Raw genomic sequence first — 26636 nt, forward strand, 5'->3', positions numbered from 1 at the left:
TAACTGACTATCAGGTGGTGGAAATGGTAAAAAAAGAGACAAGAAAGTTACACGAACAAAGTTCTGCACAGACTTCCATGATACAACCAGGCTTCTTTATTTAAACTTATTTTTCTTGAGTAAATTTAAAATAACTTACCAATGAGATCTTGTTGAATATGGATAAGCCATGTGTTATACAGGTGAAAACATCTCTAGGATTTTCCAGCAAGTGAAGCACATGTTCAGTGACAATGTTGTACTTACACAATGATTACTAGCTAATATTTTACAAATTCATGTAAAGAAAAGGATCTCCACAATAAGGTACAATTGAATATATGCAGGAAAAAAGCTCTGTTTAACAGATGGTAGCAAATAAAGCCACAAACATCCTATTTACTAGTTTTATTCACATGCAAACTGTTTTGATTTTACAATACACCATCTTCAAGTGCCTTTATGACTCTTAATGATCATACTGATACTGGGAATCATTATTACACTCTCCATAGAAGGTCTGAAAACATCGGTGTCTGCTAAACCTAAGCTTCCCATCACCTCTGGTGTGCATGGAGGCAGTGTACCAACTCAGCTTTCGTAAGAAGTAGAGCACTATAAATAAAACCAGTATATATACATAGCTGGTGATGATTCCTTACCATATATAAGATACAATAACAACTGTTGTACCAATATCCAGTAGAAGATGGATGTACAGAGAAACCACAAACACATAATTACCAAAACATATCTTTCAAAACTGATGTTCCATTAGATAACAAATTAGACAATGAGGTTTCAGAATACAGTTCTGTATAAGGATCAATACAAAGATCAATGAGATGCTAGACAGAGAGATGCCCTATTGCATTACTGCAAAGACTCTGGGCAACAGACACAGAGTAGCTCTTGAACAAACATTGAGGATCTGAATAGTGTATACAAAAGATCAGAATATCACATCAGTTTTTGAGCTTTTTATCTTCCTCTAGTTCATAATAACAGTAACGACAGTTATAACAGCAATGGTGGTGGAGGTAGGAGCAATAATGGCTTTTGTTTATTCATCTCTGATCATATTTGTGGTGTGCGCGCGCACGCACGCCACACACACACATTTATTCCCCATCTCCTTGGCCAGGCGGAAGTGCGTGTGTTTGTGAGGGGGTGCAAGGAGGGGGGGGGGGGGGGGAGCGGGCTTGGATGCACACACACTGGGGAGGGGGGTATATGTCGGCTGCAGAGAGAATGAAAGCTGAAAAAGTTTTGTGATTTTTCTGTTCTTTCAGGTGTGTTTGTGCACTGGCCATAATTCATATCTACATCTACATCTATACTCTGCAAAGCACTGTGAAGTTCATGGCAGAGAGTATATCCCACTGTAACAGTTACTAGGGTTTCTTTCTGTTCCATTCATGTACGGAGCGCCGGAAGAATGATTGTCTGAATGCCCCTGCGCATGCAGTAATTATTCTAATCTTAACAAGTTTGTTTGCATAACCATCTTCAACAGCAAGCACAGAAATACTTGTTTTGTAAATAAAACTGCCTTTTCTTGCTGCAACTTGAATTTATTTTTCCCTGATACATTCTGCCTTTTTTGTGCTCTAAGGCATCTTCAATGAGATAGTTTGCTGTGATCTGCATTTCCTCTCATCTTGTTTGGAGGTCACACTACCACTTTATTTTTGAAACATAAGCACAATTTCTTTATTCCGAACTTTTTCACACTGTTCACCATGTTTCTCCTTTTTTTGGGTACTATTATTCTTTTGCCACTCGATATAGCTATTTGTTCAAACACTGTGCTTTTAATCTGTAGCAGTGTAAATATTTACATTGTTAAAAGCACAGTGTTCGAACAAACAGATATATCTAGTGGCAAAAGAATAATAGTACATCACAAAAAAGAAAGAGAAACATAATGAACAGTATGAAAAAGTTCAGAATGCAAAATTGTGGCTATGTTTAAAAAATAAAGTGGTATTGTGACCTCCATACCAGATGAGAGGAAATGAAAATCACAGTAAACTATCCCACTGAAGACGCCTTAGAACAAGAAAAAGGCATCTGAGAAAAATGAATGAAGTTGAAGCAAGGAAAGGTGGCTTTATTTACAAAACAAGTAGTTCTAATCTTATGCTCATGATCTGTACGTGAGTGATACATAGAGGTTTTAGTATATCCGTTTAGTCATCATTCAAATCCAGTTCTTGAAACATTGTTTAATAGACTTACTCAGGATAGTTTATGTCTATCTTCAACTGCTTCCAATTCAGTGTGCTCACTATCTCTGTGACACTCTCCCACGGATCAAACAAAACACAGTTGAGCAATATTTTAGAACTGGTCAGCCAAGTGATTTATAAACAATCTCCATTGTAGACTGACTGCACTTCCCCAGTATTCTGCCAATAAAGCAAGTTGCCAATTTTGCACCACTCTGAAATCTTATTGAGGTCTGACTGAATATTTACACTGTTCCTTTCAGACAGTATTTCATTATAGATACATGCATCATTTGCAAAAAGCCTGATTTTATTATTAATATTGTCTGCAAGGTCATTAATATACAACATGAACAGCAAGGGTCCCAACACACCTTCCTGGGGCACGCCAAAAGCTATTTCTACTTCTGATGATGACTATCCACCCAACATAACATGCTGTGTCCTCCCTTCCAAAAAGTCCAGCCACAAATTTCACTTGATATCCATATGACTGTACTTTCAACAACAAGGGAAGGTGTGGTACTGAGTCAAATGCTTTTCGGAAATCAATCAATACTGTGTTTATCTGACTGCCTTGATCCACAGCTTTCAGTATGTTGTGTGGGGAAAGTGCGACTTGGGTTTCACATGATTGTTATTTTCAAAATCCATGCTGGTTGGCATTGAGGAGGTCATTCAGTTCAAGATAGCTCATTGTGTTCGAGCTCAGAACGTGTTCTAAGATTCTACAGCAAATCAATGTCAGGGATATTCAACAACAGCATTGTGGATAATTTCTACTACCTTCTTACAGATGGTGTGCTTTTCCCAAAGAAATAGGCACAGTTTTTTGTGCATAGGAGTGATAGCCTGGGGTGCTATTTCATTTCATAGTAGGATCCCTTTGGTTGTCATCTGCAGTGTCCTTACAGCACAGTGGTAGATGGACGATACAGAACCGTAAGAACAGGAGATAACTCAGCTGTAAATGCAGTGTAGAATCTGATAGGGATTCCATCAGGCCCTAGAGCTTTGCTCAATTTTAACAATTTCAGCTGTTTCTCAACACCACTGACAATAATACTTATTTCATTCATCTTTTCAGTGGTATGAGGGTTAAATTGGGCCAGTTCTCCTAGGTTTCCTTTGTAAAGGAACATTTGAAAATGGAGTTAAGCATTTCAGCTTTTGCTTTGCTACTATCACTTTCATTTCCTTTCTCATTTGCTACAGACTGGACTCTAGCTTTGGTGCGACTAAAAGCCTTCACATATGACCGGAATTTCTTTGGACTTTGTGAAATATCTTCTGACAATATTCTACTACAGTAGCCATCATTGAAGGCATCACACATTGCTCTCTTGAGAGTCAAACATGTTTCATTCAGCAGCTCTCTATCTATAGCCCAACACTTTGTTTTACATATATTATGCAGTGGTCTTTGTTTCTGTAGAAGTCTTTTCACAGTGACTGTTTACCCCGAAGTGTGCCTCCCATTATGAACTGTTCTACTGAGTACATAACTATCCAGTGCATGCCTAATGATTCTTTTAAACCTAAGCCATAGTTCCCCTACATGCTCCTGCCCTGTGCTTAAAGTTTCAAGTTCCTCATTGAGGTATGACATTACTGATTTTTTTATCTAGCTTACTAAACATATACATATTTATGCTTGTTTTAGTTGTTTTTTGTACTTTGGTAATCATTGTTGTCACAACCGCGTTGTGGTCACTGATACCAGTTTCGATGTGGATATCCTCAAAGAGGTCTGGTCTATTTGTTGTCATTAGGTCCAAAATATTTTCATCATGAGTGGGGCTTCTAAATATCTGTTCTAGGTAGTTTTCAGAGAAGGCATTTAGTAATATCTCACAGGATGTTTTATCATGCCCACCACTAACAAAATTGAATTTTCCAAATAAATTTTTGGATGATTACAACATGAGCGGGAGCTTGCATACAAGTGATTTCTCTAAAGTTTTCAGTTTCATCAGGAGATGAGTCTGGTAGGTGAAAGAAGGATCCAATTATAATTTTATGCTCACCCATGATACTGAGTGTTGTCCAAGCAATCTCACATGCAGTTTCAATTTCTATCTTGGGGGATTTGAGTTTCTCATCTACTGAGACAATTACACCACCTCGATTTCCCATTAGCCTATCCTTTTGATGTACTCTCAAATTTCCCCTCAAAATCTCACTGCTATTAATTTCAGGTTTCAAACAGCTTTCTATAACTTTGGTAATCATTGTTGTCACAACCGCGTTGTGGTCACTGATACCAGTTTCGATGTGGATATCCTCAAAGAGGTCTGGTCTATTTGTTGTCATTAGGTCCAAAATATTTTCATCATGAGTGGGGCTTCTAAATATCTGTTCTAGGTAGTTTTCAGAGAAGGCATTTAGTAATATCTCACAGGATGTTTTATCATGCCCACCACTAACAAAATTGAATTTTCCAAATAAATTTTTGGATGATTACAACATGAGCGGGAGCTTGCATACAAGTGATTTCTCTAAAGTTTTCAGTTTCATCAGGAGATGAGTCTGGTAGGTGAAAGAAGGATCCAATTATAATTTTATGCTCACCCATGATACTGAGTGTTGTCCAAGCAATCTCACATGCAGTTTCAATTTCTATCTTGGGGGATTTGAGTTTCTCATCTACTGAGACAATTACACCACCTCGATTTCCCATTAGCCTATCCTTTTGATATACTCTCAAATTTCCCCTCAAAATCTCACTGCTATTAATTTCAGGTTTCAAACAGCTTTCTATATCTAGTATTATATGAGCTACACATAAGGTGAGTGGCTGCCTGTTCTCAGTTATTGGTTGTTCTTATCGTACAGGTTCCATTACTATAATATTAACGGTTCTTGAGAGAGCTAAGAAATATAAGTGAGCTATTTCATATGCTATATACCTCACAATTTGTCAGAAGCTATTCTGCATGTTTCATTTAAATATCTTTGATAACTCCTCATCCAACTCTATTGAGTAAGATTATCCTCTATCCCAATGAAATGTATTGCTGAAGATTAAGTAAAAACTTTGTTCAAAGAAGTGCTTGGAGGAGGATGACAATCATTTCACCACAATACCTAGGGATCACCACAATAATGCTCTTTCTTTTACAACAGAATACTTGGGCAGTAAGTCTTTGAATAATGGAATCTATGCAATGTTATCATGAAACATCATGTAGCCTATATTCTCCATCCCAAAATGGTCAGTAAGACATCATCACACTTCTGACTAATTTATCAATATTCATTCTGAATCACCTCTCGAACCTGAAGATCTAGCACAAAGAATGTGGGAAATCCTTTAGTGTTGTTTTACTATCACATGGTCTCCTCCTCATCTCCTAATAGCACCTGCCTTGTTGACTCTTGAGTTGGGAAGCCTTTTCCTTCTCATAACAATATTATTTTATAATGATATATGTAAAAACAAAGATGATGTGACTTACCGAACGAAAGCGCTGGCAGGTCGATAGACACACAAACAAACACAAACACACACACAAAATTCAAGCTTTCGCAACAAACTGTTGCCTCATCAGGAAAGAGGGGAAGGAGAGGGAAAGACGAAAGGATTGGAATGACTCCTTACCCTCTCCCTTACGTCTTTCCCTCTCCTTCCCCTCTTTCCTGATGAGGCAACAGTTTGTTGCGAAAGCTTGAATTTTGTGTGTGTGTGTTTGTGTTTGTTTGTGTGTCTATCGACCTGCCAGCGCTTTCGTTTGGTAAGTCACATCATCTTTGTTTTTACATATATTTTTCCCACGTGGAATGTTTCCCTCTATTATTTTATAATGATATTAATTTTCTTCAATTAGTTTTCATGTAAACTACCACTACCTATTACAATCTTGAACGGATGTCAGAAGACTCTACACGTACTTTTATAAAAAAAATGTGAAGAATTTACAATCTTATTAGTTATATTTGGTTGCAAATAAGGGAGGAGAACAGCAGTGTGAATTATTAAATTACAGTACCTATAAGAGCGAACAATATCATATGAACAGGAAACAATCTCAGCAATGGATGCAATTCGTAGTATCATCCAGTAGAATAGCCCTAAAAACTTCACTTTCCTTCAACATTATGCATCTCATTTGTGAATTTCAAGATTATGAATGCATAATTTGATCACCCTTGAATTCCACATTTAAAATTATAGTTTGCATATTTACTACAGCAGGCTAGTAATCTATTTGCCACAGATCACACACTATATCATGACAGTTTAATGTGAGGGTGGGAAGATATTTTGATCTACAATCACTAAAGTTCCTGATAGAGGTCAGGCCTGTCCCACTGTTTTTACGGCACTGCCAATCGTTACCAAATACCTCGTGTATCTTCTTCTCTGCTTTGTATTGCTCTCTCATAGGCACAGTGTATGAACCCTAGACAGGATTAAAAAGTTTGCCAGAACTCATCCAGGTGAATAACCTGGGATTCCTGTGAAGAAAATGTTAATTTTAGTCATAATTTCTATTGTACAAGTCCTTCTTCCAAAATAAAAAACACACACCCATTCACACAAGTACAACACACACACACACACACACACACACACACACACACACACGTCTTCAGTCTCTGGGCACTGGGGGTCGGAGACAGGCCCTAATGCCTGGAGACACTGGCCATGTGTGCTTTTGTGACAGTGTGTGTGTTTTCTATTTTGGAAGAGGGATTTTGTCAGAAAGCCTTATTTATATTTTCTTTTCTCTTAGGAAGAGAATGCAGTGATACTGAAGAAGAAGTCAACAACTTCAGTAAATTAGTAATAGAGAATACCATCAAGATGTTATATACAGGAAAAGAAATAGTTCCTTCTGCGACAAAAGTACTTAGTGTAGCTTGAGAAAATAAACTGGAGGTGGGGCAGCACCTGTTTAAAAAGTCTACTATAGACAGCAGGATTTGTTAACAAAAGAAATATTTTGCTAGAATGTGGTGCGGTTCTTCTTTGGGAGTCACATTTCCCTGTGCACATTAAGAAAGTTAGGGAAGCTCAACAAAACATTTTTTATTTCAATGAGTTGTGCATTGACAGCAGTCTAGCACATGGCAAATGTTGGCAGAAACCATGGGTGTGGGGAAGTGCTTGCAGAATAATGATAGTGGTAAGTGTGAGCTCAGAAAACAGATTTGTGAGACAAGCAGAGCTAAAGCTCTGGAGAAAATCGATGCAAGGAGATTAAATGGGCAAATAAACTCTGAGAATTTCGAGAAGTAGTTTTTGAAGATGGTGCTCTCAAATCTTCCACTCAATTTTGTCATAGTCAAGAACAATGTGACATCATATTACCCAACATTTCAGATAATACACTGCCCGTGAAAAAGGAGGGTAGAATGCAATGATAGTATGACAAAGGCTGAGCTGTATGCTCTAGTATGAGCAAATAAACCTAATGTAAAGAGGGTCTAAATAAGGGTGAGCACTTGAGGGCAATATTATGGAAATTGAAGAGGATGTAGATGAAGATGAAATGGGAGATATGGGACTGCATGAAGAATTTGACGGAGCATTGAAAGACCTAAGTCAAAACAAGGCCCCAGGAGTAGACAACATTCCGCTAGAACTACTGATAGCCTCGGGAGAGCCAGCCATGACTCTACCATTTGGTGAGCAGAATGTATGAGACAGGTGAAACACCCTCAGACTTCAAGAAGTATATATAATTCTGATCAGTTTGGATTCCACAGAAATGTTGGAACACATGAGGCAATACTGACCCTATGACTTATCTTAGAAGATAGGTTAAGGAAAGGCAAACCTACATTTCTAGCATTTGTAGACTTAGAGAAAGCTTTTGACATTGTTGACTGGAATACTCTCTTTCAAATTCAGAAAGTAACAGGGGTAAAATACAGGGAGCGAAAGGCTGTTTACAATTTGTACAAAAAACAGATGGCAGTTGTAAGAGTCCAGGGGCATGAAAGGGAAGCAGTGGCTGAGAAGGGAGTGAGACAGGATTATTGCCTATCCCCACAATTATTCAATTCGTATATTGAGCAAGCAGTAAAGGAAACAAAAGAAAAGTTTGGAGTAGGAATTAAAATTGATGGAGAAGAAATAAAAACTTTGAGGTTTACTTATGACATTGTAATTCTGTCAGACAGCACAGGAATTGGAAGAGCAGTTGAACGGGATGGACAGTGTCTTTATAAGATAAACATCAACAAGAGCAAAACAAGGATAATTGAATGTAGTCAAATTAAATCAAGTGATGATGAAGGAATTAGATTAGGAAATGAGACACTTAAAGTAGTAGATGAGTTTTGCTATTTGGGGAGCAAAATAACTGATGATGGTCAAAGTAGAGAGGATATAAAATGTAGACTGGAAATAGCAAGGAAAGCGTTTCTGAAGAAGAGAAATTTGTTAACATTGAGTATAAATTTAAATGTTAGGAAATCTTTTCTGAAAATATCTGTATGGAGTGTAGACATGTATGGATGTGAAACATGGATGATAAATAGTTTATACAAGAAGAGAATAGAAGCTTGCAAAATGTGGTGCTACAGAAGAATGCTGAAGATCAGGAGGGTGGATCACGTGACTAAAGAGGAGGTACTGAATAGAATTGGGGAGAAGAGGAATCTGTGGTGCACCTTGACTAGAAGAAGGGATCGATCAGTAGGACACATTCTGAGTCATCAAGGGATCACCAATTTAGAACTGGAGGGAAGTGCGGAGGGTAAAAATCATAGAGGGAGACCAAGAGATGAATACACTAAGCCAATTCTGAATGATGTAGGTTTCAGCAGTTATTCAGAGATGAAGAAGCTTGCACAGGATAGGGTAGCATGGAGAGCTGTATCCAATCAGTCTCTGGACTGAAGACCACAACAACAACAAAGACTTGAATTTAATAATTTTTTCATAATGTGGGGCCACAGTCATAATATATTTCTTTAAAGTCAGTACTGCCAAAAAAAAAAAAAAAAAAAAAACAGTCTAATGGCAGTATTGACTTTAAAGAAAGACTTACATAGTCAGTTGACTAGCAACAAGAGTAAGCCACACTGTGGTTTGCCTGCCACGATAATACTGTAACCTGAACACAACTGAACTTGCATGGACAAAAATTAAACTTTACATAAAGGAACACAACATCTCTGGTGGCACTTCTGATGCAAATCTCAAGAAACTCACAAAGATGCCTTTAATTCTGTTACTGCAAATGTTTGGGAAAAGTATAGCAGAAAAATTCAAGAGTTGGAGCTTGATTACAGCAGATGGGATGGTGTCATGGAAACAGCAACTGACCACATGATAATATGTACTAGTGGCTCTAGTGATGAGTGATCTCATACAAAGCAGAACTTGAGAGTTCACTCACATGGACACAACAGAAAATAAATCTTCACATAACAACACAGCCAGAGTGACCATGAAAGTGACTACAATTGGAGTCATGGACAACAGCAATTGAGTTTAGAATCATTGCGCACACCTGATGCCACACATTCTCCAACAGCCACTAAGTGTTCAGTAGTGTTCTAAGCACTCTGTTGTGAATGCTGTAGCCATTGCAAGCATTAGCAATTTATTTAGTGAATTTTTATTCTATATATTGCAAGTTGATGTGATCGGTAATGGTGGTAAGCAATAAATTCTACATAATAATAATTATGAGAGACATAAATTACAGGATACACACTTTCTTCAAATGCAGAGCCCCGCTATATGAATCCTGAAACTATCATTTGGAACCAGCAATACTGCAACCCCCATCTGTGCCTCGACCTGCATGGACTGTCACTGTTCATGAATCAGACTTTCATACAAATTGTGAACTTTTTCATGTCGTAGAACACGTTTTAAATGTTATATGTATTTAATTACATTGCTCTTCTACAAAACATTCAGTTTACCTATAGTTTCATATCATTCCTGATAACTGGTATTCACTCTGAAGCACTAGATATCTTCACTGAATGTGTCAATTAGTATGACAGCTCAAGCTTCCATTTTACAGCATGTTTCAGTGGTCTGTATCACCATGCTTTGGATCTGTTTTTACCAAAGTGCAAAACACCAGTGTAGGCTGGGTGCCCTGTGAAGGAGAGAGGCAGGGCTTGCCCTCTCACTGTCTTTTCCCCTCTACCGGCCATAGTCCTCATTTGTTTATGTTCATGTCCAACTGCCCTGATATAATGTATGAGCTATACTAGTGGGTAATGTGTTCAACTATGGCAAAAATTTTTATCTCCATTAGAATAGCCAAATACCTCTGGACACTATTAATTGTAGTGACAAAGAGGAACTGGGAGAAACCAGAGAGCAGAAGATCAAAGACAGTGCAGTGGTGAGTCCTGTGCCACTTACAGTACACAGATGATAATAATAGGAGCATACAGAGAAGTAAAGATGGATTAAGAGGAACAGAAATTAGAAATGTAATGTATAGAGTAATAGAAATAGGGTGTGGGAGGGGTGAGCCTGCTTTTATTGGAAGTTAAGTCCAGGAATGTAGTGATGTTACTTTTGGGGTCAAGATGGCATGGCTCTGTCTTACAGCAAAATTTTCATGGGTTAAATGGAAGAGAGAGTCATTCGACAACATCCAGAAGCAGCTCCCTCACTCTCCCTCCAAATCTTATCTGGGATTTATCAATAATTTTTATAGACTGTAATCATGGGAATGAAAAAAATTTATAGTTCCTGTAACAGCATACCTTCTTAACCCAACTCAAATTCATCTGGTCCTTTTCCAAATCTAAGACAAGCTACATTCACACTGACCTCCGTTTCTCTCACTGTAGCCTAGGCATCCATGGCAAATGGATCTGCTCCAACACTTAGTTCCTCAATAACTATACCAATGACCTCTACCATGCTTTCCTCTCCAGCAACTACTCCACACATTTTGTCTACAATCAAATCTCCTCCACAGTCTCTTCATCTAATCCTCTCACAACTACAGCTATAATTTCTTACAAACTCAGAAGCACCCCAATAAGCTTATATTCGAAACTCTGCCCATATAATACCAACCAGTAAGTAACAATACCTCAATACCTCAATTTTGACATCTGCCACCTCTTCCACACACCATATCCCCCCACTGTAGCCTAGGCATCCATAGCTAATGGATCTTTTCCAACACTCATTTCCTCAACAATATACCAATGACCTCTACCAGGCTTCCCTCTCCAGCAACTACTCCACACAACTTGTCCTCAAACAAATCTCCTGCACAGTCTCTTCATCCTCTCAGAACTACAGCTACCAGGCAGATGGAGAGGGAGATAGGAAGAGGGAGAGAGGGGTGGAGGGAGAATGCCTGCATAAGGGGGGGGGGGGGGGGAGAAGAGTGGTGAGAGAAGGCAGTGCATGATGTGCACAGAGAAGGAGTGGTACGGACAGAGAGAGAAAGGGAATGGTGAGGTGAGGCACTGGGAACAGGTTAATGGATGTTTAGGCCAGGGTGATTGATAGTGGGCACAACTTTGGGTAAATGAAGCCTTGTTGGCAGTATAATTGAGTTTTTCAGTGTGATACTAGGTGATCAGAAGATTGCTGGTTGGTGTCTGGTTAACACATTTATTGTTTTCAGAGGAGCAGATGGCATGGGAGTCTCGTTTATGGATGAGCTGGATAGGATACTGTTTGCTAATAAAGGTTCTGGTAAGTTTAATGACATATTTTGACAACTCCTGCTTTCTACAGCAGATGCAGCATACAAACCTTACAACCACGAGTCCATACCAGAAGTCCAGCATGGCCGCAAGCAGCTTCTCACGGCCTTATGTCCATTCCAAAATTTGACACCAGAATCCATCTCCCTCCACACAGCAGCAACCCCACTTACTCCTACCTTTTACCTACTTCACAAACTCAGCCCCACAGGTCTCCCTAATGGTTGCCTAAAACCTGCAAATTAATGTCTGTAGCCTCACATCCTACATTCAAGACATTGCTCACTTCCTTCACTGCCTCTCAACAATTCCTGTCCCATTACCACCATACTCCTAGCTGGTCACATTGGATGTGATGTCCTTATTGTATAACATTCTCCATGCCTAGGACGTTGCAGCAATGGAACATTAGTTTTCCCAGTGTCATTATGATACCAAACCCATCTTCTCTTTCCTAACCCTCCTGGTCAACCACATCCTGGCTGATAATTACTTCACTTTCAAAGGCCAAATCTACAAACAAATCTGCAGCACTGCCATGGGTACTCATGCTGCACCATCCCATGCCAACTTATTTATGGGCCTTGGAGGAATTCAGCCAACAACTAAAATCTCTTACCTCATTCAGATTCACTAATGACATTTTCATGATCTCAAATCATGGCAAGCAAAATCTTTCATTTTTCCTCTAGAACCACATCACCTATTCCCAAATCCACCTCACCTGATCCTTCTCAAATCATCAAGCTACCATTCTAGAAGTTGATTTCCACCTCTCACATGTCTCCATAAATACATCTGTCCACATCAAGTGCACCTATCATCAACAGTGTCTCTACTTTGACCACTGTCAGCAGTTCCAGGTCAAAAAGTCTCTTCCTTACAACCCCACTATCTGTGGCTGCTGCATCTGTACTGGAAAGCAGGAGTTGTCGAAATATACCGATAACCTTACCAGAGCTTTTACTGACAGACAATATCCTATTTAGCTCATCCATAAACAAGTCTCCCATGCCATCTGCTCCTCTGACAACAGTAAACCTGTTAACCGGCCACTGATCAGCACTCCTCTGATCAGCCTGTAGCACCCTGGCCTTGAAAAGCTCAACTACATCCACCACCAGGACTTCGACTACCTCACATTGTACCCTGAGATGAGGGGTAGCCTATCCTACCAACATCCCCCTAAGTGGTGTTCTCTTACCCACAAAACCTTGTCCATTCTAGTCCAATCCTAGTCAGTATCTTGCACCCGATGGATTGTTCCCTCTTGTGGCCCAGATGCAAGGTCTTTGCATACACCTATCCACCATTTCCTACCACAGTCCAGTCACAGGTATTTCATACCTAATAAGAGGAAGAAGGGCCACATGTGAAAGTAGCCATGTTATATATCAGCTATACTGCATTTACTGTACACCATTCTATGTGGGCATGACAAGTAATCAACCGTTCACTACCATGAATTGCCACCAACAAACTGTGGCAAACTGACAACTTGACCATCTAGTCACCAAATGTGAGGCACACCACAACACAAGTGACTTCAACTGATGTTTCACCCTGAGGGCCATTTGGAGTCTCCCTTTCTGCATAAGATTCTCTGAACTACACACACAAGAATTGCCTCTGCAACAAATCCTGTGTGTTTGCAATCCCCCTGGCCTAAACCTCCACTACCCTCTCCCCACTACCTCACCTTGCCTTTTCCCTTCTCTCTATCACTCCGTCTCGAACCAGATGATGCACTGCCTTCTCCTACCACTCTCCTCCTCCCCCTTCTTCTGGGGGCAATCTATCTATCCCTGTCTCTTCCCCATTTAAAATCCCTCTCCCTTCTCCCTCCCTCTATATCTTCACCTTCCTGTCCTTTTCCCCTCTCCCTCAGTTTGCCCCCTTCTCCTCCTTCCTCACCTCTTTTTGTTCCCCCTGTACTTTTTTCATCTGGTTGTGGGACTGTGATGTCATCTGTCCAAACACCTGCCTCTTTCCCACTACCAACTCCTTATGTACTTTCCTAGCTTCTCTTCACCTCCATCAGTTCAGGTAACTGCTTTCAGTAATATAGTATCAATAACTTATCTTGACATGGCTATGGACGTGTGTACTACAGCTGGAAAAAGAGCTAGTACTCGGAAGCCAGTGCGAATGCTGTTTTCTGTTGTGTGTTACTGTGCTCCATGCATCATCTGCTATAAGCAAAGAGTTGCCTTTCCCTTATTTTCTGTATTGCTCCTTCTGGGAATTTCCATTGTTGAGTACATGAGAAATAAGAACAACAGTCCACCTTAGGAATCCAGTACCCAAATGCTGAACATGACTAAAGGGACATGGTCTGTTACGCACATGGGGCACTTGGATCGTACCACCCAGCACTACTTTTCCTTAACTTCAGAGATTTGAACTTACATTCTAACATAAACTTTTACTCCACCACCCTCATGAGTTTGAGCTCAGTTGACACACAACCCCTCCTCCCATCCTGATCCAATAACATATTTTCATTCACTAATACACTTTTTATTTGATATTATTCCCTTATTTATTCAACTTTTTACTGTCTTCCTTATTATTTCCTGCTTCCTCCTTTTTCTTTTTTCTCTTTTCATTCTTTTGGTTCTTTGCTTAAACTTTTTATTTCCATCTTATTCCTTGTATTTCACTTTTTTTGTTTTTTTTTCCCAGTCCTTTTTCTGCTTTCTTCTTAGATCTGAATTGCACTACTCAATATTTTCTCATTTCTCTTTCTGTCACTCCATCTTTATTTCCTAGTCCGTGCTTCTATCATCTTTGGACTGACATTGGCATTGAACTTACCAAGGTACTATATTTGACCTCCTACACTTTAACTGCCCTTTTTTCATCTTGATTTCCCATTGTCCCTGTAATTGTTGGGTCCCTCTCAACCTGGGATCAGAGTGACCTGCCACTCCTTCCCAAATGTATGCCTCTTTCCTCTTGGCGGAAGGAACTTGCAGTTTCCAAAGAGGGGAATACATTTTTTCTACTTTCATATGTACGTATGTCTGCCTCTGTAGCTGAGCAATCAATGTGTCTGGTTCCCAGTACAGCCAAGAATTTTCTAGGCGAGAGTCCTGGGAAAGGATGCACTCAGTCTCATGAAGATTTACTTGAACGAGAACTCATTGCTCCAAGGTATAGACACTAACAATGGCTGGGGCATCCAAATGATGCCACTTGGTTAAGGACAACATAGCTTATGTCTACTGACAGTACAGGAATTATGTCTCCTGAAGGTAAGCTCTGGACGATCATACTGTCTCCTTGCAATTTTACTGTTTTCTCAAGTGCATTCTCCTCTTAACAGATATAAATTGCAAAACCTGTGTACCACTGAGTGACAAACACTGAGAACACTGCAGTAATATACTGCAGGTAAGTCATGTAATCCCTGAAATGAGTCCCTGTGAGGCATATGGACATTGTGAAACACTCAAGTAAATGAGAATGAAAACAATGGTAATAAAAATTTTATCTACATATGGCTGTAAAGAACAAAATATGGCCTGTACTTTCTGAAACCATGAAATGAGTTCTGAAAATAATACCATAAATGGACATCCAGGAACATAAGTACCTATTCATGTGCCATATCAGTTTGCACTGGTGGTATCCTGACAACGTATTCAACAGTTGAAATCTCAGAGGTAATGTTGTATTGGTCTGCCATGTGTTGATGATGGGCAACACTACAATTAAGTGTAGAGTAACCTGTGCTGATGCTTCATTAAGCTGCTTGTTGGGAAGAGAGCAAGTTGGAAGAAATCTGTCCTCATAGACAGAAAAAAGGTGTTAAACTGGTATGTGAAAATATTTAGAGGGCCACTGAATATTTCAGTGCATAGTTAATTTATTGTTTATCAATCCACTGCAAAGACCAAGGAAGATGCACGTATAAATTTCAGGCGGTGTCTCACAACAAAACTGCTGGAAACTCACAGGAAGAGGTTGTCATGTATCAGTTTATTTTAAAGATGGCTTCAAAGATAATTTTAAGTAATGATGTATGTTTTAAATGTAAGCCTATTATTAACAGTTCCTGAAAATTATGCTAATTTTCAACAAAAAATTCCTAAGCTAGAGCAGTCTTAATAAAACACTGCATTCCTGTACCACTTGGCAATGTAAGCTACCACCACAATGCTAAGCATGAGAAAGAAACTATTGACTTGAAAGGTTAATACCTATTGATAAATTCTTAAATGGTGGAAGAGATGGAACTGCATTTAACTGTCATCAACTGAAGGTTTTCTGTAACTGCTATTTTTCAAACCCAAAACTGACAAGACCACAGCAAAGGAACACTGATTCAAAGTATGAGTGGTATGAATTGTCCACGCAAACACAATCATGAGAGACACATTTATACAACCTCCTCATGAAATTTCATGCTTTTTAAAGATTTTACATTCTACACATGCTGGTCAATGAAAACTATATCAGTAATGATTAACTTACTGCATTTACAGATAAAAAATGGATTCACTTAAACAGCTGTCTCAGAAACAAGTAGAGATGTGTAACAACCATCCTAAAAGAGGGAAAGCTTTAAATAAATATTACCCTCTAATTTAATTAATATCAGTAATGTGCATGGTAACGATATGAAGAATTATAAGATTAACTTACTGCATTTACAGATAAAAAATGGATTCACTTAAACAGCTGTCTCAGAAACAAGTAGAGATGTGTAACAACAATCCTAAAAGAGGGAAAGCTTTAAATAAATATTACCCTCTAATTTAATTAATATCAGTAATGTGCATGGTAACGATATGAAGAATTATAAGATAATCCCACTTTCCAATGAACTGTGGGTTGTAATTATGTATACAAATGTAATAGCGATGATATAATGAGTAAAGGAACCACTCACTACAAAGTAGAGGCACTGAACAGTAGAGAACTCCATAAACAAGAAGCTAAAAAATATAGCTCAGCTTTTAAGCTTTTGTCTTGCTTAGAGCATTGTGTACACATACATGTGAGTGCATGTGTACACCCAAACAGATGGTAACGTTCTCCTGGTGCTGCAGACTGACATAGCACATGGCTGCAGTCTTGAGAAAATATATTTCTCTATTTTCTCTCTGTGCATACTTTTGTTCAATTTTATGTGCCTATCTTTTGTGCACTACCTCCTCTGTGTGGTGAGTGGTTGTCTTTTCCTCATTCCATTACTCATGTTCCATCCAGTAGTTTCAGTTACTGTGTGACAAAGAATAGTGAATTAGACATGCTGAACTTGTAAAAAAATGAATATATTTTCTCAATGTTTCTTAGCTATCTTAGAAACATAGAAAAATAAAATGGTTTTATCCTATGAAACTTATATAAGAACAGTGAAATTTAGAATAGATCTAATTTGACATTTCCATCAGGTCCAATGACAGCTGTTAACTAATTCATTCTTTTATGTACACACATATTAAACCACTTTTTAATTCATAATTATCTCACAAACTCTCAGTTTCTAATCTTATATCTTCTGTTGCACATTTTATTGCCCTGTCTCTGCAATATTTCAATCTCAGCTGTCTACTAAAATATTTTCACGCTGTTTTGTGAAACATTCCCTTTCACTGCTCATTCAAGAAATGAAACAAAACTATAATAATAAATCATGAGTTGCTTATTGTGAGGTGGTTACTGAAAAGACAAGTATATTTCAAATGATTATTTAAATAAACCAAAGTCAGATTAAAAGACTTATAGCAAGAGAATGTAGATTTACATACATGGTATAACACAGTTTGTACTAGAAAACTTAATATCTCCAAGTGTGAGGACTTTGCTGTTGTGTTTTCACCAGTAGTACCACGAGGCTTGTGTTTAACATCCACTGTGAACAGTGTCTGGGTTAACCATGATACTTCATAACAGTCTTCAGTAGTTCTTTGTTGCAATCTAAGATCACATTAGACAATGTGCCTACTTCTGTGAACAAACTCACTAATGCACCCTGTGGTGGATATGTCAAATGCCAACTATCTTCATGATAATTTAGCCAGCAAGGAGAGGAAAGGTGGCACACATTTTCTGTTCACCACGTTGTGTGCTGGTGCGCATTGTTAACTTCTATGACTCTTCAATTTGAAATATGGAAAGAAACTACAGAACATAGTGATTATCTTCAATGTGGGTGTGTTAAGCTCTGCAGGCTTTAAAAGGTTTTCAACAGGAAAATGCTATCAGCTGGGACCAGATTTTGCAGTTTCCCAACTTCGCCAACATAACATACGCAGGGTTGTCCACATATGTGGAATCACCCTCCTAAAACAAAAACAAGTGGATAAATAGAAATTCAAAGTCGTAGGAGATGGGAGAGGAGTAAGACATGGGGGGCTATGTTACCAACACAGCTGCCATTTTGAAAGCCATCATCTTGAAAACAACTCATAATTTTCATATGGAATAGAGGACATGTAACATATTAAACAGATAGAGCATTACACAAGAAAAACAATAGGGTCTTTCATTTGAGCCCAGCTTTATTCATTACCTGATAGAGGTTAACAGTGACAAAATGCTTTGAGATCATCCTGACATTAGAAGACAGGAGCAGCCATATTACTGCAGAGGTTCCAACCAGTATGACCCAGAAGTATCACTTGTTATCCAAAATGCAGTGGTGAAACATCTCGTGAATTTCTGTGAAACTGGATCTGCTGCAGATACACCAAATGCTGGATGGTCGAAAATGGCTACAGACGAAGCAACAACTGCTGTTCTGGCATTGTGCAGTAAAGCAGACTGCAGTACTTGCTGTATCTTGCAGTAAATGGGAGCCAGTAAAACACAAATAATGAAAATTTTGACCACACATAAATGGCAGACTTAGGAAATACAAATGTTACAGTATCTCACCAAGGATGATCCAGATCATTATATTAAGTTTGCATAATGGGTGAAACACAAACTGTACAAAAACTACATTTTCTCTGCCATGTACATCACAATGCTTTGTGAAATGTGTGTGTAGATGGATGCAGACACACTATATACAGATAAAGCTAATTTATATGTGAATGGAGAGTTTTACACTCTAAGGAAAAAAATTACCCAAATGGGATGGAATTCGATAGGGTAAGGGTGCCATGGATGAAATAAATAGTTCACAAGCCATCATGTAATGTATGGTGAAGGATTCTCTGTACCACTGTCAGTCATTCCCTTTCCTGCCCAAATTAGGAAGCGAAAAACAATGCTTCTGTATGCACCTCAACTTCTCTAACCTCGTCATCACAATCCTTATGTGAATTACATATTGGTGGCAGTAGCATAGTTCTGCAATATGTTACAAATGCTGGTTCTCTGGACTTTCTCAATAATGTTTCATGAAAAAAGTCTTCTTTCCTCCAGGGATTCCTGTTTGAGTTCACGGAGCATTTCCGTAATACTTGTGTGAGGACTGCACTGACTGGTAACAAACCTAGCAGTATGTCTCTGGACTGATTTGATGTCTTCCCTTAACTCGACCTGGTAGGGATCCAAAACACTCAAGAAGTACTCAAGAATGGGTTGCAAAAGTGTTCTGTATGCAATCTCCCTTACATATGAACTATACTTGCCATATTTCTGCCAATAAACCAAAGTTGACCACTCCCCTTCCCTACAACCAATCTGCTCATTCTATTTCATTCACTTAGCAATCCTACACCTAGATATTTAATAGACATCACAGTGTGAAGCAGCATACTAATATATTTGAACACAATGGGATTGTTTTTACTATTCTTCACCATTAACTATCATTTTTCCATATTTAGAGTAAATTTCCACTCATCACATCAAATAGAAATTCTATCCAAATCATTGTGTATACTCTTACAATCACTCAAAGACAACACTTTCACATATGCTTCAACATCATCAGTAAACTGTCACAGATTGCTGCTCACCCTATCCACAAAAGAAAAAGAGTGATCCTATTACACTTAAATGGGGCTCTCCTGATGATACCTATGTCTCCAATGAACACTCACCATCCAAGACAATGTAGTACTTAAAAGCCATCAATCCACTCACACATTTGGGAATCTACCCCATTTGCTCAGACCTTTGTTAATAGTCTGCAATATGGTACTGTGGCAAACACTTTCCAAAAATCTAGGATATGGCACCTACCTGTTGCCCTTCATCCATGGTTATGATGCCAATGCCAAGAAGTACTCTCTGTAATCCTGAATTGAGACTCCATCTGGACCTGGCAACTTATTTGTTTCATTTGTTTTTCAACATCAGGGATGCCTATTCATATATCTTGTGTGGTGTCACCGCCAGACACCACACTTGCTAGGTGGTAGCTTAAATCGGCCGTGGTCCATTAGTACATGTCGGACCTGCGTGTCGCCACTGTCAGGATCGCAGACCGAGCGCCACCACACGGCAGGCCTCGAGAGACATACTAGCACTCGCCCCAGTTGTACGACGACGTTGCTAGCGACTACACTGACGAAGCCTTTCGCTCATTTGCCGAGCAGATAGAATAGCCTTCGGCTAAGTTAATGGCTACGACCAGCAAGGCGCCATAAGTAACTTCATGTATCTACTGAGTCTCACTTGTATCATCAAGAATGCTGTATACCAAAGGACGATATAAAAGTTAAGTGTTCTAGTAGCTACGTTCTTTTCTTTATCACATTCATTACGAATCCTGTTCCAGACTTAACACCAGACGGCGTGAGTTGACGCGTGCCCTTTCGGCTACTTCACTGTGGACTGGCTGCCTTAACAGTCCACTACATCTTGCATACGGGAGTTCGTGCAGTTGTCAAATTATGGTATGTCTTTATGGTCCTCCAGGGTGAATCATTTTTTAAACATGAGCTTTAAAACTTCAGATTAAATTTTGCTGTCTTCTGTTGGCACACCACACTGGTCTACAAGTGGCTGAATCGAAGCCTTTTACCTGATTAGTGAATTTCCACAGGACCAGAATTTTCTAGGATTCTCATCATGATCTTTTGTTAGCATATGACTATAGTAGTTGTTGAATGCTTCATGCACTGATCTTTTTATAGGCACATCAATTTCTACTGAATTTTTCCAGTTGCCATTTCAGCATTTTTTTTTTAATTGAGAGTGCAACAATCTCTGTTTTCCCAACATTTCCTGAATTTTTTTATCAAACTGTGGTAGGTGTTTTCCATCCTTAAACCACTTACTTGGCACATACCTCCCAGAACATGATTTACAATCAGGTTTTACCTTGCCCATAATTCCCCTATGTCCATCATACTGGAACTAAATGACATCCATTCATTGTCCAAGAAGGAGGCTCACAATTACTTATCTGCTCTTTCCAGCATAAAAATCTCTTTAGCCTTCTTTTTGGATTTATTAACTTTAGTAACTATCATGGCTATGATGACATTGTAACCACTGGTCCTGTCTCATTGCTGACAGTGTCAATCAAGTTGGCATATTTATAGCTACAAGGCCTAAAATATTTCCATTACATGTGAGTTGTTGCACTAGATGGTCAAGACGGTTTTCAGAGAGAATGTGCAGGACTTCTTTGGATGACCTGTACCACCTGCAACAGGTACACAGACTTTCCAGTCTATACTCAGTAGCTAATACCTCATGATCAGGATACATCCACACTACTGAACAAAGGCTTTCTCTGGATGATTCTCCAACAATTACAGTGGAATTGGGTGGATAGTAGAAACATACATTGATTAATTTGAATTTACTTAGAGTAGTTTTTCATGCCCTGCCGCCAAACTCAATTTCAACTTCAGTTGATGCAATATGTTTATAGACTGCAATGAACACTCCCCCCCCCCCCCTTGATGTCTTACTTCTCTTGTCAATAAATGTTTCATGTCTCTTTAAATATTTTGAAGCTTTCTACTTCAGGTTTCATCCAACTGCCAGTTATAAGTATAATTTGAGCTGGGCAGCTTTACAGGACAGCAATAAATTCAGCGACTTTGTCTCAAATGCTTTGGCAATTTACTGTTAAAATCTTAACATTTAAAATATCCACCCTGTATATGATCAGATTTCACTCTCTGTGTATTGACTGGTGAATGTTCATCACAGGATGTCGAACAACAGCTTAGCCTAAAAAAACCTTATATGCACTCAATATGTACCCTGCTATACCCAAGTAGCTGTGTTCTCTATGTAGTGCAACCCTGACCTACCTCACTGACTTCCCATTATTTAAATGGTGTAGCGGTGCAAAGTGTTACCGACAAAATAGCTTCTACTCTTTCTGTTGACCTGAAAATTCTGTGGGAACAATGTCACAGCAACAGCAAAAGACGGTATGAAACTGACTTGTTATCATGTGGGCAGCTGTAACAAAACAGCCTTGAAGTAAAATCATTGTTGCCTTATCACATTAGGAGCCAAGTTGTAGCATGGGCAATAGCATTTCCCCCAAATGGAAGTGAAATTACTTATCCACCCTTAAAAGTTTGGTGTCTCAGTGACTGTGACACTAAAATCACAAAACAGTTTGGTAGAATATATTTCCCAATCCTAATTAGGAATTACTATAAATAATAGTTATCAACATATAGCAAGATGTTAAACAGTTTGCATAGCTTCTTCAGTAGTGATAGTATACATTTCTGACCAGGGTGCATAGGACATTGGCAGCAGCAAAGACCATGCAGGCAATGACCAGTTGCAAATTTATGGTGAGTCACTAACCTGATGGGAATGTGTGAGATGCTGAAAGTGATACTACTTTGAACCACACCACAAATTTAGTCCCAGAATGTGTGCCTACAAAAAAATCCACTCATAAAGGATAGTTATGATGCACAAATGTGGTTGACAATCAATTCTTTATATGCAGGTGTTTCATTGTTTTCCCTGTTGCTTTGCATAACTCACTTAGCTTGTGTTAACATTGATGATCCAAACCTCAGTTATGTATATTTTTTCTTTTTATTTGCAGGTCCTGAAAATTTTGACAATGTCCATTCTGCAGGACAAATATAAATCAAACTTACTGACATCTACTAACAAAGAGATAGAGGGGCTGGCCAGTACTTACCTCAGCTCAGTACAGCCGATAGATACACAAAAAACAGAACCGAAAATTTACGTTCCTAGCTTTCGGAACAAATGTTCCTTCATCAGGGAGGAGAGAGGGGAAAGAAAGGGAAGAAGGGAAAGTGGATTCAGTTACTCACAACCCAGGTTATGAAGCAACAGGGAAAGGAAAACAGGGAGGGTAGCAATCTCTTCCATACCTACCAGTATCATCCATTTCCGTCGATTTCGTGTTGCTGGCGATAATTTTGTGCCATTGGCTATCTTTCTCTGCCACAGGAAAATTTTTTGGGACATTTCTGCGCCACCCGCGATCTTTTTTGCGGCACGCGCGATCTTTTTTGCGACACGCGCGATCTTTTTCGCGGCACGCGCGATCTTTTTTGCGGCCCGCGCGATCTTTTTTGCGGGCCGCGCGACCGTTTTTTCGCCACTCGCTATCTCTGTTTTTGAGCAACGTGTGTTCTTTTCCCCTGATCTGGACATACTTGCTTGGTCTGGTCAACTTTTTCCGTATTTTTCTTATTTAGTGGTCTACCTTTGGTATTAAACATTACCAACACAATTTCTTTCTTTCTCGTCCTTCGCTCAGTGTTTTATTCCTTCTTATGATTACTATTTTAACTTTAGTTATTTAATTTCCCTACCCACCAGTTACCCACTATGTACCCTAATCCTATACCACATTATTTACACTCGTTCCGGAAACATGCATTCACTGTAGCCAAACTGCAATCCCACATACTTTTCCTCCAGTCCTGCTTAACCTTTGGAATTACCCCTAAAGGACTTACCTTAAAAGTTCCCATCTCTGGGTGCAATTCCTCCTTCCACCAGTCTCTCCTGGACTTCCAGAACCTTCAATCCTTAGCCCTTACCCAACTTGTCCTGAATCTCTACACTACTTCATGTAACCACCACTCCCAACAGCTCCTATCTCTCTTCAAAGTCCTCCACCTCTCAAACCCTTGCTTGAAGAAAAGACTCAGGAACATCATCCTAGAAGCCAGCTGCAAACTTGAGTTCCATGCCACACACCCCCTGAAAAAACTATCCACAGTGCTAGTGCAACACCTAAGAAGTGGGGTCCCTCTCCCTATCCCTCACAAACACCAACCACAACAGAACCCTCAAGAAACCCCCCTCATAGCCAGCAAACCTAGCCTAGCCACCCTACTCAATCTACCCATCCCAGCACATGCCCCACACAGACCAAATCTCAACTATAACCACAGCCAAATGCCACATATCACCAGTCCCAATTCAGTTCTAAACCTTTCATCCAGATCCCTCTCTCCTCCAGAGACATCTGTTCTATCAAAAGGCTTAACCTTTAGCCCCACGCCTAAATTCAACCACACTGCCCTGGTTAAAGATCTCTCATTCACCCGGAACCTCAACTGGAAATATCACTTCACTACCCAAACACAGCCCCCAAATACTAGACCCAGTGTTGAACCCTGTCTAGAACAGTTCCAACCGCCTTCTCAAAGGGATCCTCCTCCCCTCCCCCAAAACCATCCCTTGCAGACATTTCAGGAATTCTTCACATCCAGTGTTGCCTCCCAGTCCTTCTTGAAGAACATCCCGACAACCCCCAACATCACCCCAGCTGAATCCCGTGCCACTAAGGAGCTCAAAACAGACTGCTCTATTGTCATCCTCCTGGCAGATAAAGGCTCCACAACTGTGGTACTTGACCATGTGGAGTATGTGGCAGAAGGACTGCGTCAACTCTCCGACACCTCAACCTACAAAGCTGTTACCCAGGATCCCATTCCCTCCATCCAGACTGAGCTGCAGGAAGTCCTAAACATCCAAGGTCCCTCACAAGGCCTCACAACGGCTTCCATAGACTTACTCACTCCACCTGAGCCACGTACCCTTACCTTCTACCTATTACCCAAAATCCACAAAGAGAACCATCCTGGCCGTCCCATTGTAGCAGGCTTCAAAGCCCCAACAGAACGTATCTCAGCTCTGGTAGACCAATACCTCCAACCTATCACCCGCAGACTCCCATTCTACATCAAAGACACAAACCAATTCCTAGAACGCCTCAAATCCATTCCCACTCCTCTCCCACCTGAAACCTTTCTTGTCACCACAGATGCTACATCCCTTTACACAAACATCCCACATACCCATGGTCTCTCTGCCCTTGAGCACTACCTCTCCCAACGCCCACCCGAAGATCTTCCAAAAACCTCGTTCCTGATCACACTTACCAACTTCATCCTCACCCATAATTACTTCACTTTTGAAGGCCAGACCTACAAACAAATCAGGGGAACGGCCATGGGAACCAGGATGGCTCCATCCTATGCCAACCTCTTCATGGGCGGCATGGAGGAGGCTTTCCTGAAGACCCAACAGCTGCTTCCCCTGGCCTGGTATAGGTTTAGAGATGACATCTTTGTGGTCTGGACTCATGGTGAAGAAACACTCCTTAATTTCCTCCATAACCTCAACTCCTTTTCGAATCTGAATTTCACCTGGTCCTTCTCCAAAACCCAAGCCACCTTCCTGGATGTTGACCTTCGTCTTGTTGAAGCTCACATCCACACCTCTTTCCATATCAGACCCACAAACAAACAACAGTACCTTCACTTTGATAGCTGCCATCCATTCCACATCAAACACTCCCTTCCCTACAGCCTAGGTATTCGTGGCAAATGTATCTGCTCCAGTGATGAATCCCTCAACAATTACACCAATAACCTGACCAGTGCTTTCCTCTCCCGCAACTATCCTGCAGACCTTGTCCACAAACAGATCTCCTGAACAATACATTCCTCCCCGTCCAACAACAGTGTTCCTACCCCCAGACCACACAGAAGCATCCCCTTTGTCACCCAATATTATCCTGGCCTCGAATACATCAACAAATTACTGTGCCAGGGATATGACTTTCTCAAGTCAACCCCTGAAATGAGATCATCCCTTGACAAAATTCTCCCCACACCACCCAGAGTTGCCTTTTGTCTCCCCCCTAACCTCCGTAACATCCTTGTTAAACCCTACAATATTCCCAGACTACCTTCTCTACCCAGCGGTTCCTACCCCTGTAACCGACCCCGCTGCAAAAGCTGCCTCATGCAACCCCCACAACCACCTACTCCAGCCCTGCTAGTGGTAAAACATACACAATTCAAGGCAGGGCCATGTGTGAAACTACACATGTCATTTATCAGCTCACATGCCTGCACTGCACAGCCTTTTACATCGGTATGACAACAACTAAACTGGCTGAGCGCATGAACGGACACAGACGAACTGTCCGCTTAGGAGATGTCCAATACCCAGTAGCGAAGCATGCCCTCCAACATAATTCTAGGGACCTAGGAACCTGCTACACCGTATGTGCCATTTGGCTTCTCCCACCCAACACCAGTCCCTCTGAACTGCGGAGATGGGAACTTGCACTCCATCACATCCTTTCATCCCACCATCCCCCTGGACTGAACCTACGTTAAACACTCTCACTCCCATTTACTCTTCAGTCTTCTCCTCTTTTCCATTCCTCTTTAGCCGTTCACGCATCTTTTCATCCTACATAGTTATGTTTATCTTTATACTATATACCTCTTTACTTCTGTATGCAGTAGAATATCTTTGGCTTCCCTCTGACAACTATGCCTCCATCCTTGCTACCCTCCCTGTTTTCCTTTCCATGTTGCTTCATAACCTGGGTTGTGAGTAACTGAATCCACTTTCTCTTCTTCCCTTTCT

General features: G+C 40.1%; 1 protein-coding gene across 10 annotated transcripts in view; it reads right to left on the reverse strand.

Moving 5' to 3' along the window:
- The window catches only part of LOC126262390 (hemicentin-1), a 1144740-nt gene that overhangs the window by 25075 nt on the left and 1093029 nt on the right, over positions 1 to 26636 (reverse strand). For 2 of the 10 annotated variants that reach the window (XR_007546724.1, XM_049958995.1), the window contains exon 19: positions 16344 to 16416. The exons of 7 other annotated variants lie outside the window; for them this stretch is intronic. Coding sequence is in view for 1 of the 3 variants with exons in the window: in XM_049958995.1 (XP_049814952.1) it covers positions 16372 to 16416 (45 nt within the window). In the remaining 2 variants the exon portion in view is untranslated. Of the gene's footprint in view, positions 1 to 16343; positions 16417 to 26636 lie in introns of those variants that run through there. One more of the 10 variants, XR_007546727.1, reaches the window with a different exon arrangement.

This window comes from Schistocerca nitens, chromosome 6, assembly GCF_023898315.1.
Source record: "Schistocerca nitens isolate TAMUIC-IGC-003100 chromosome 6, iqSchNite1.1, whole genome shotgun sequence".
NCBI lineage: Eukaryota > Metazoa > Arthropoda > Insecta > Orthoptera > Acrididae > Schistocerca > Schistocerca nitens.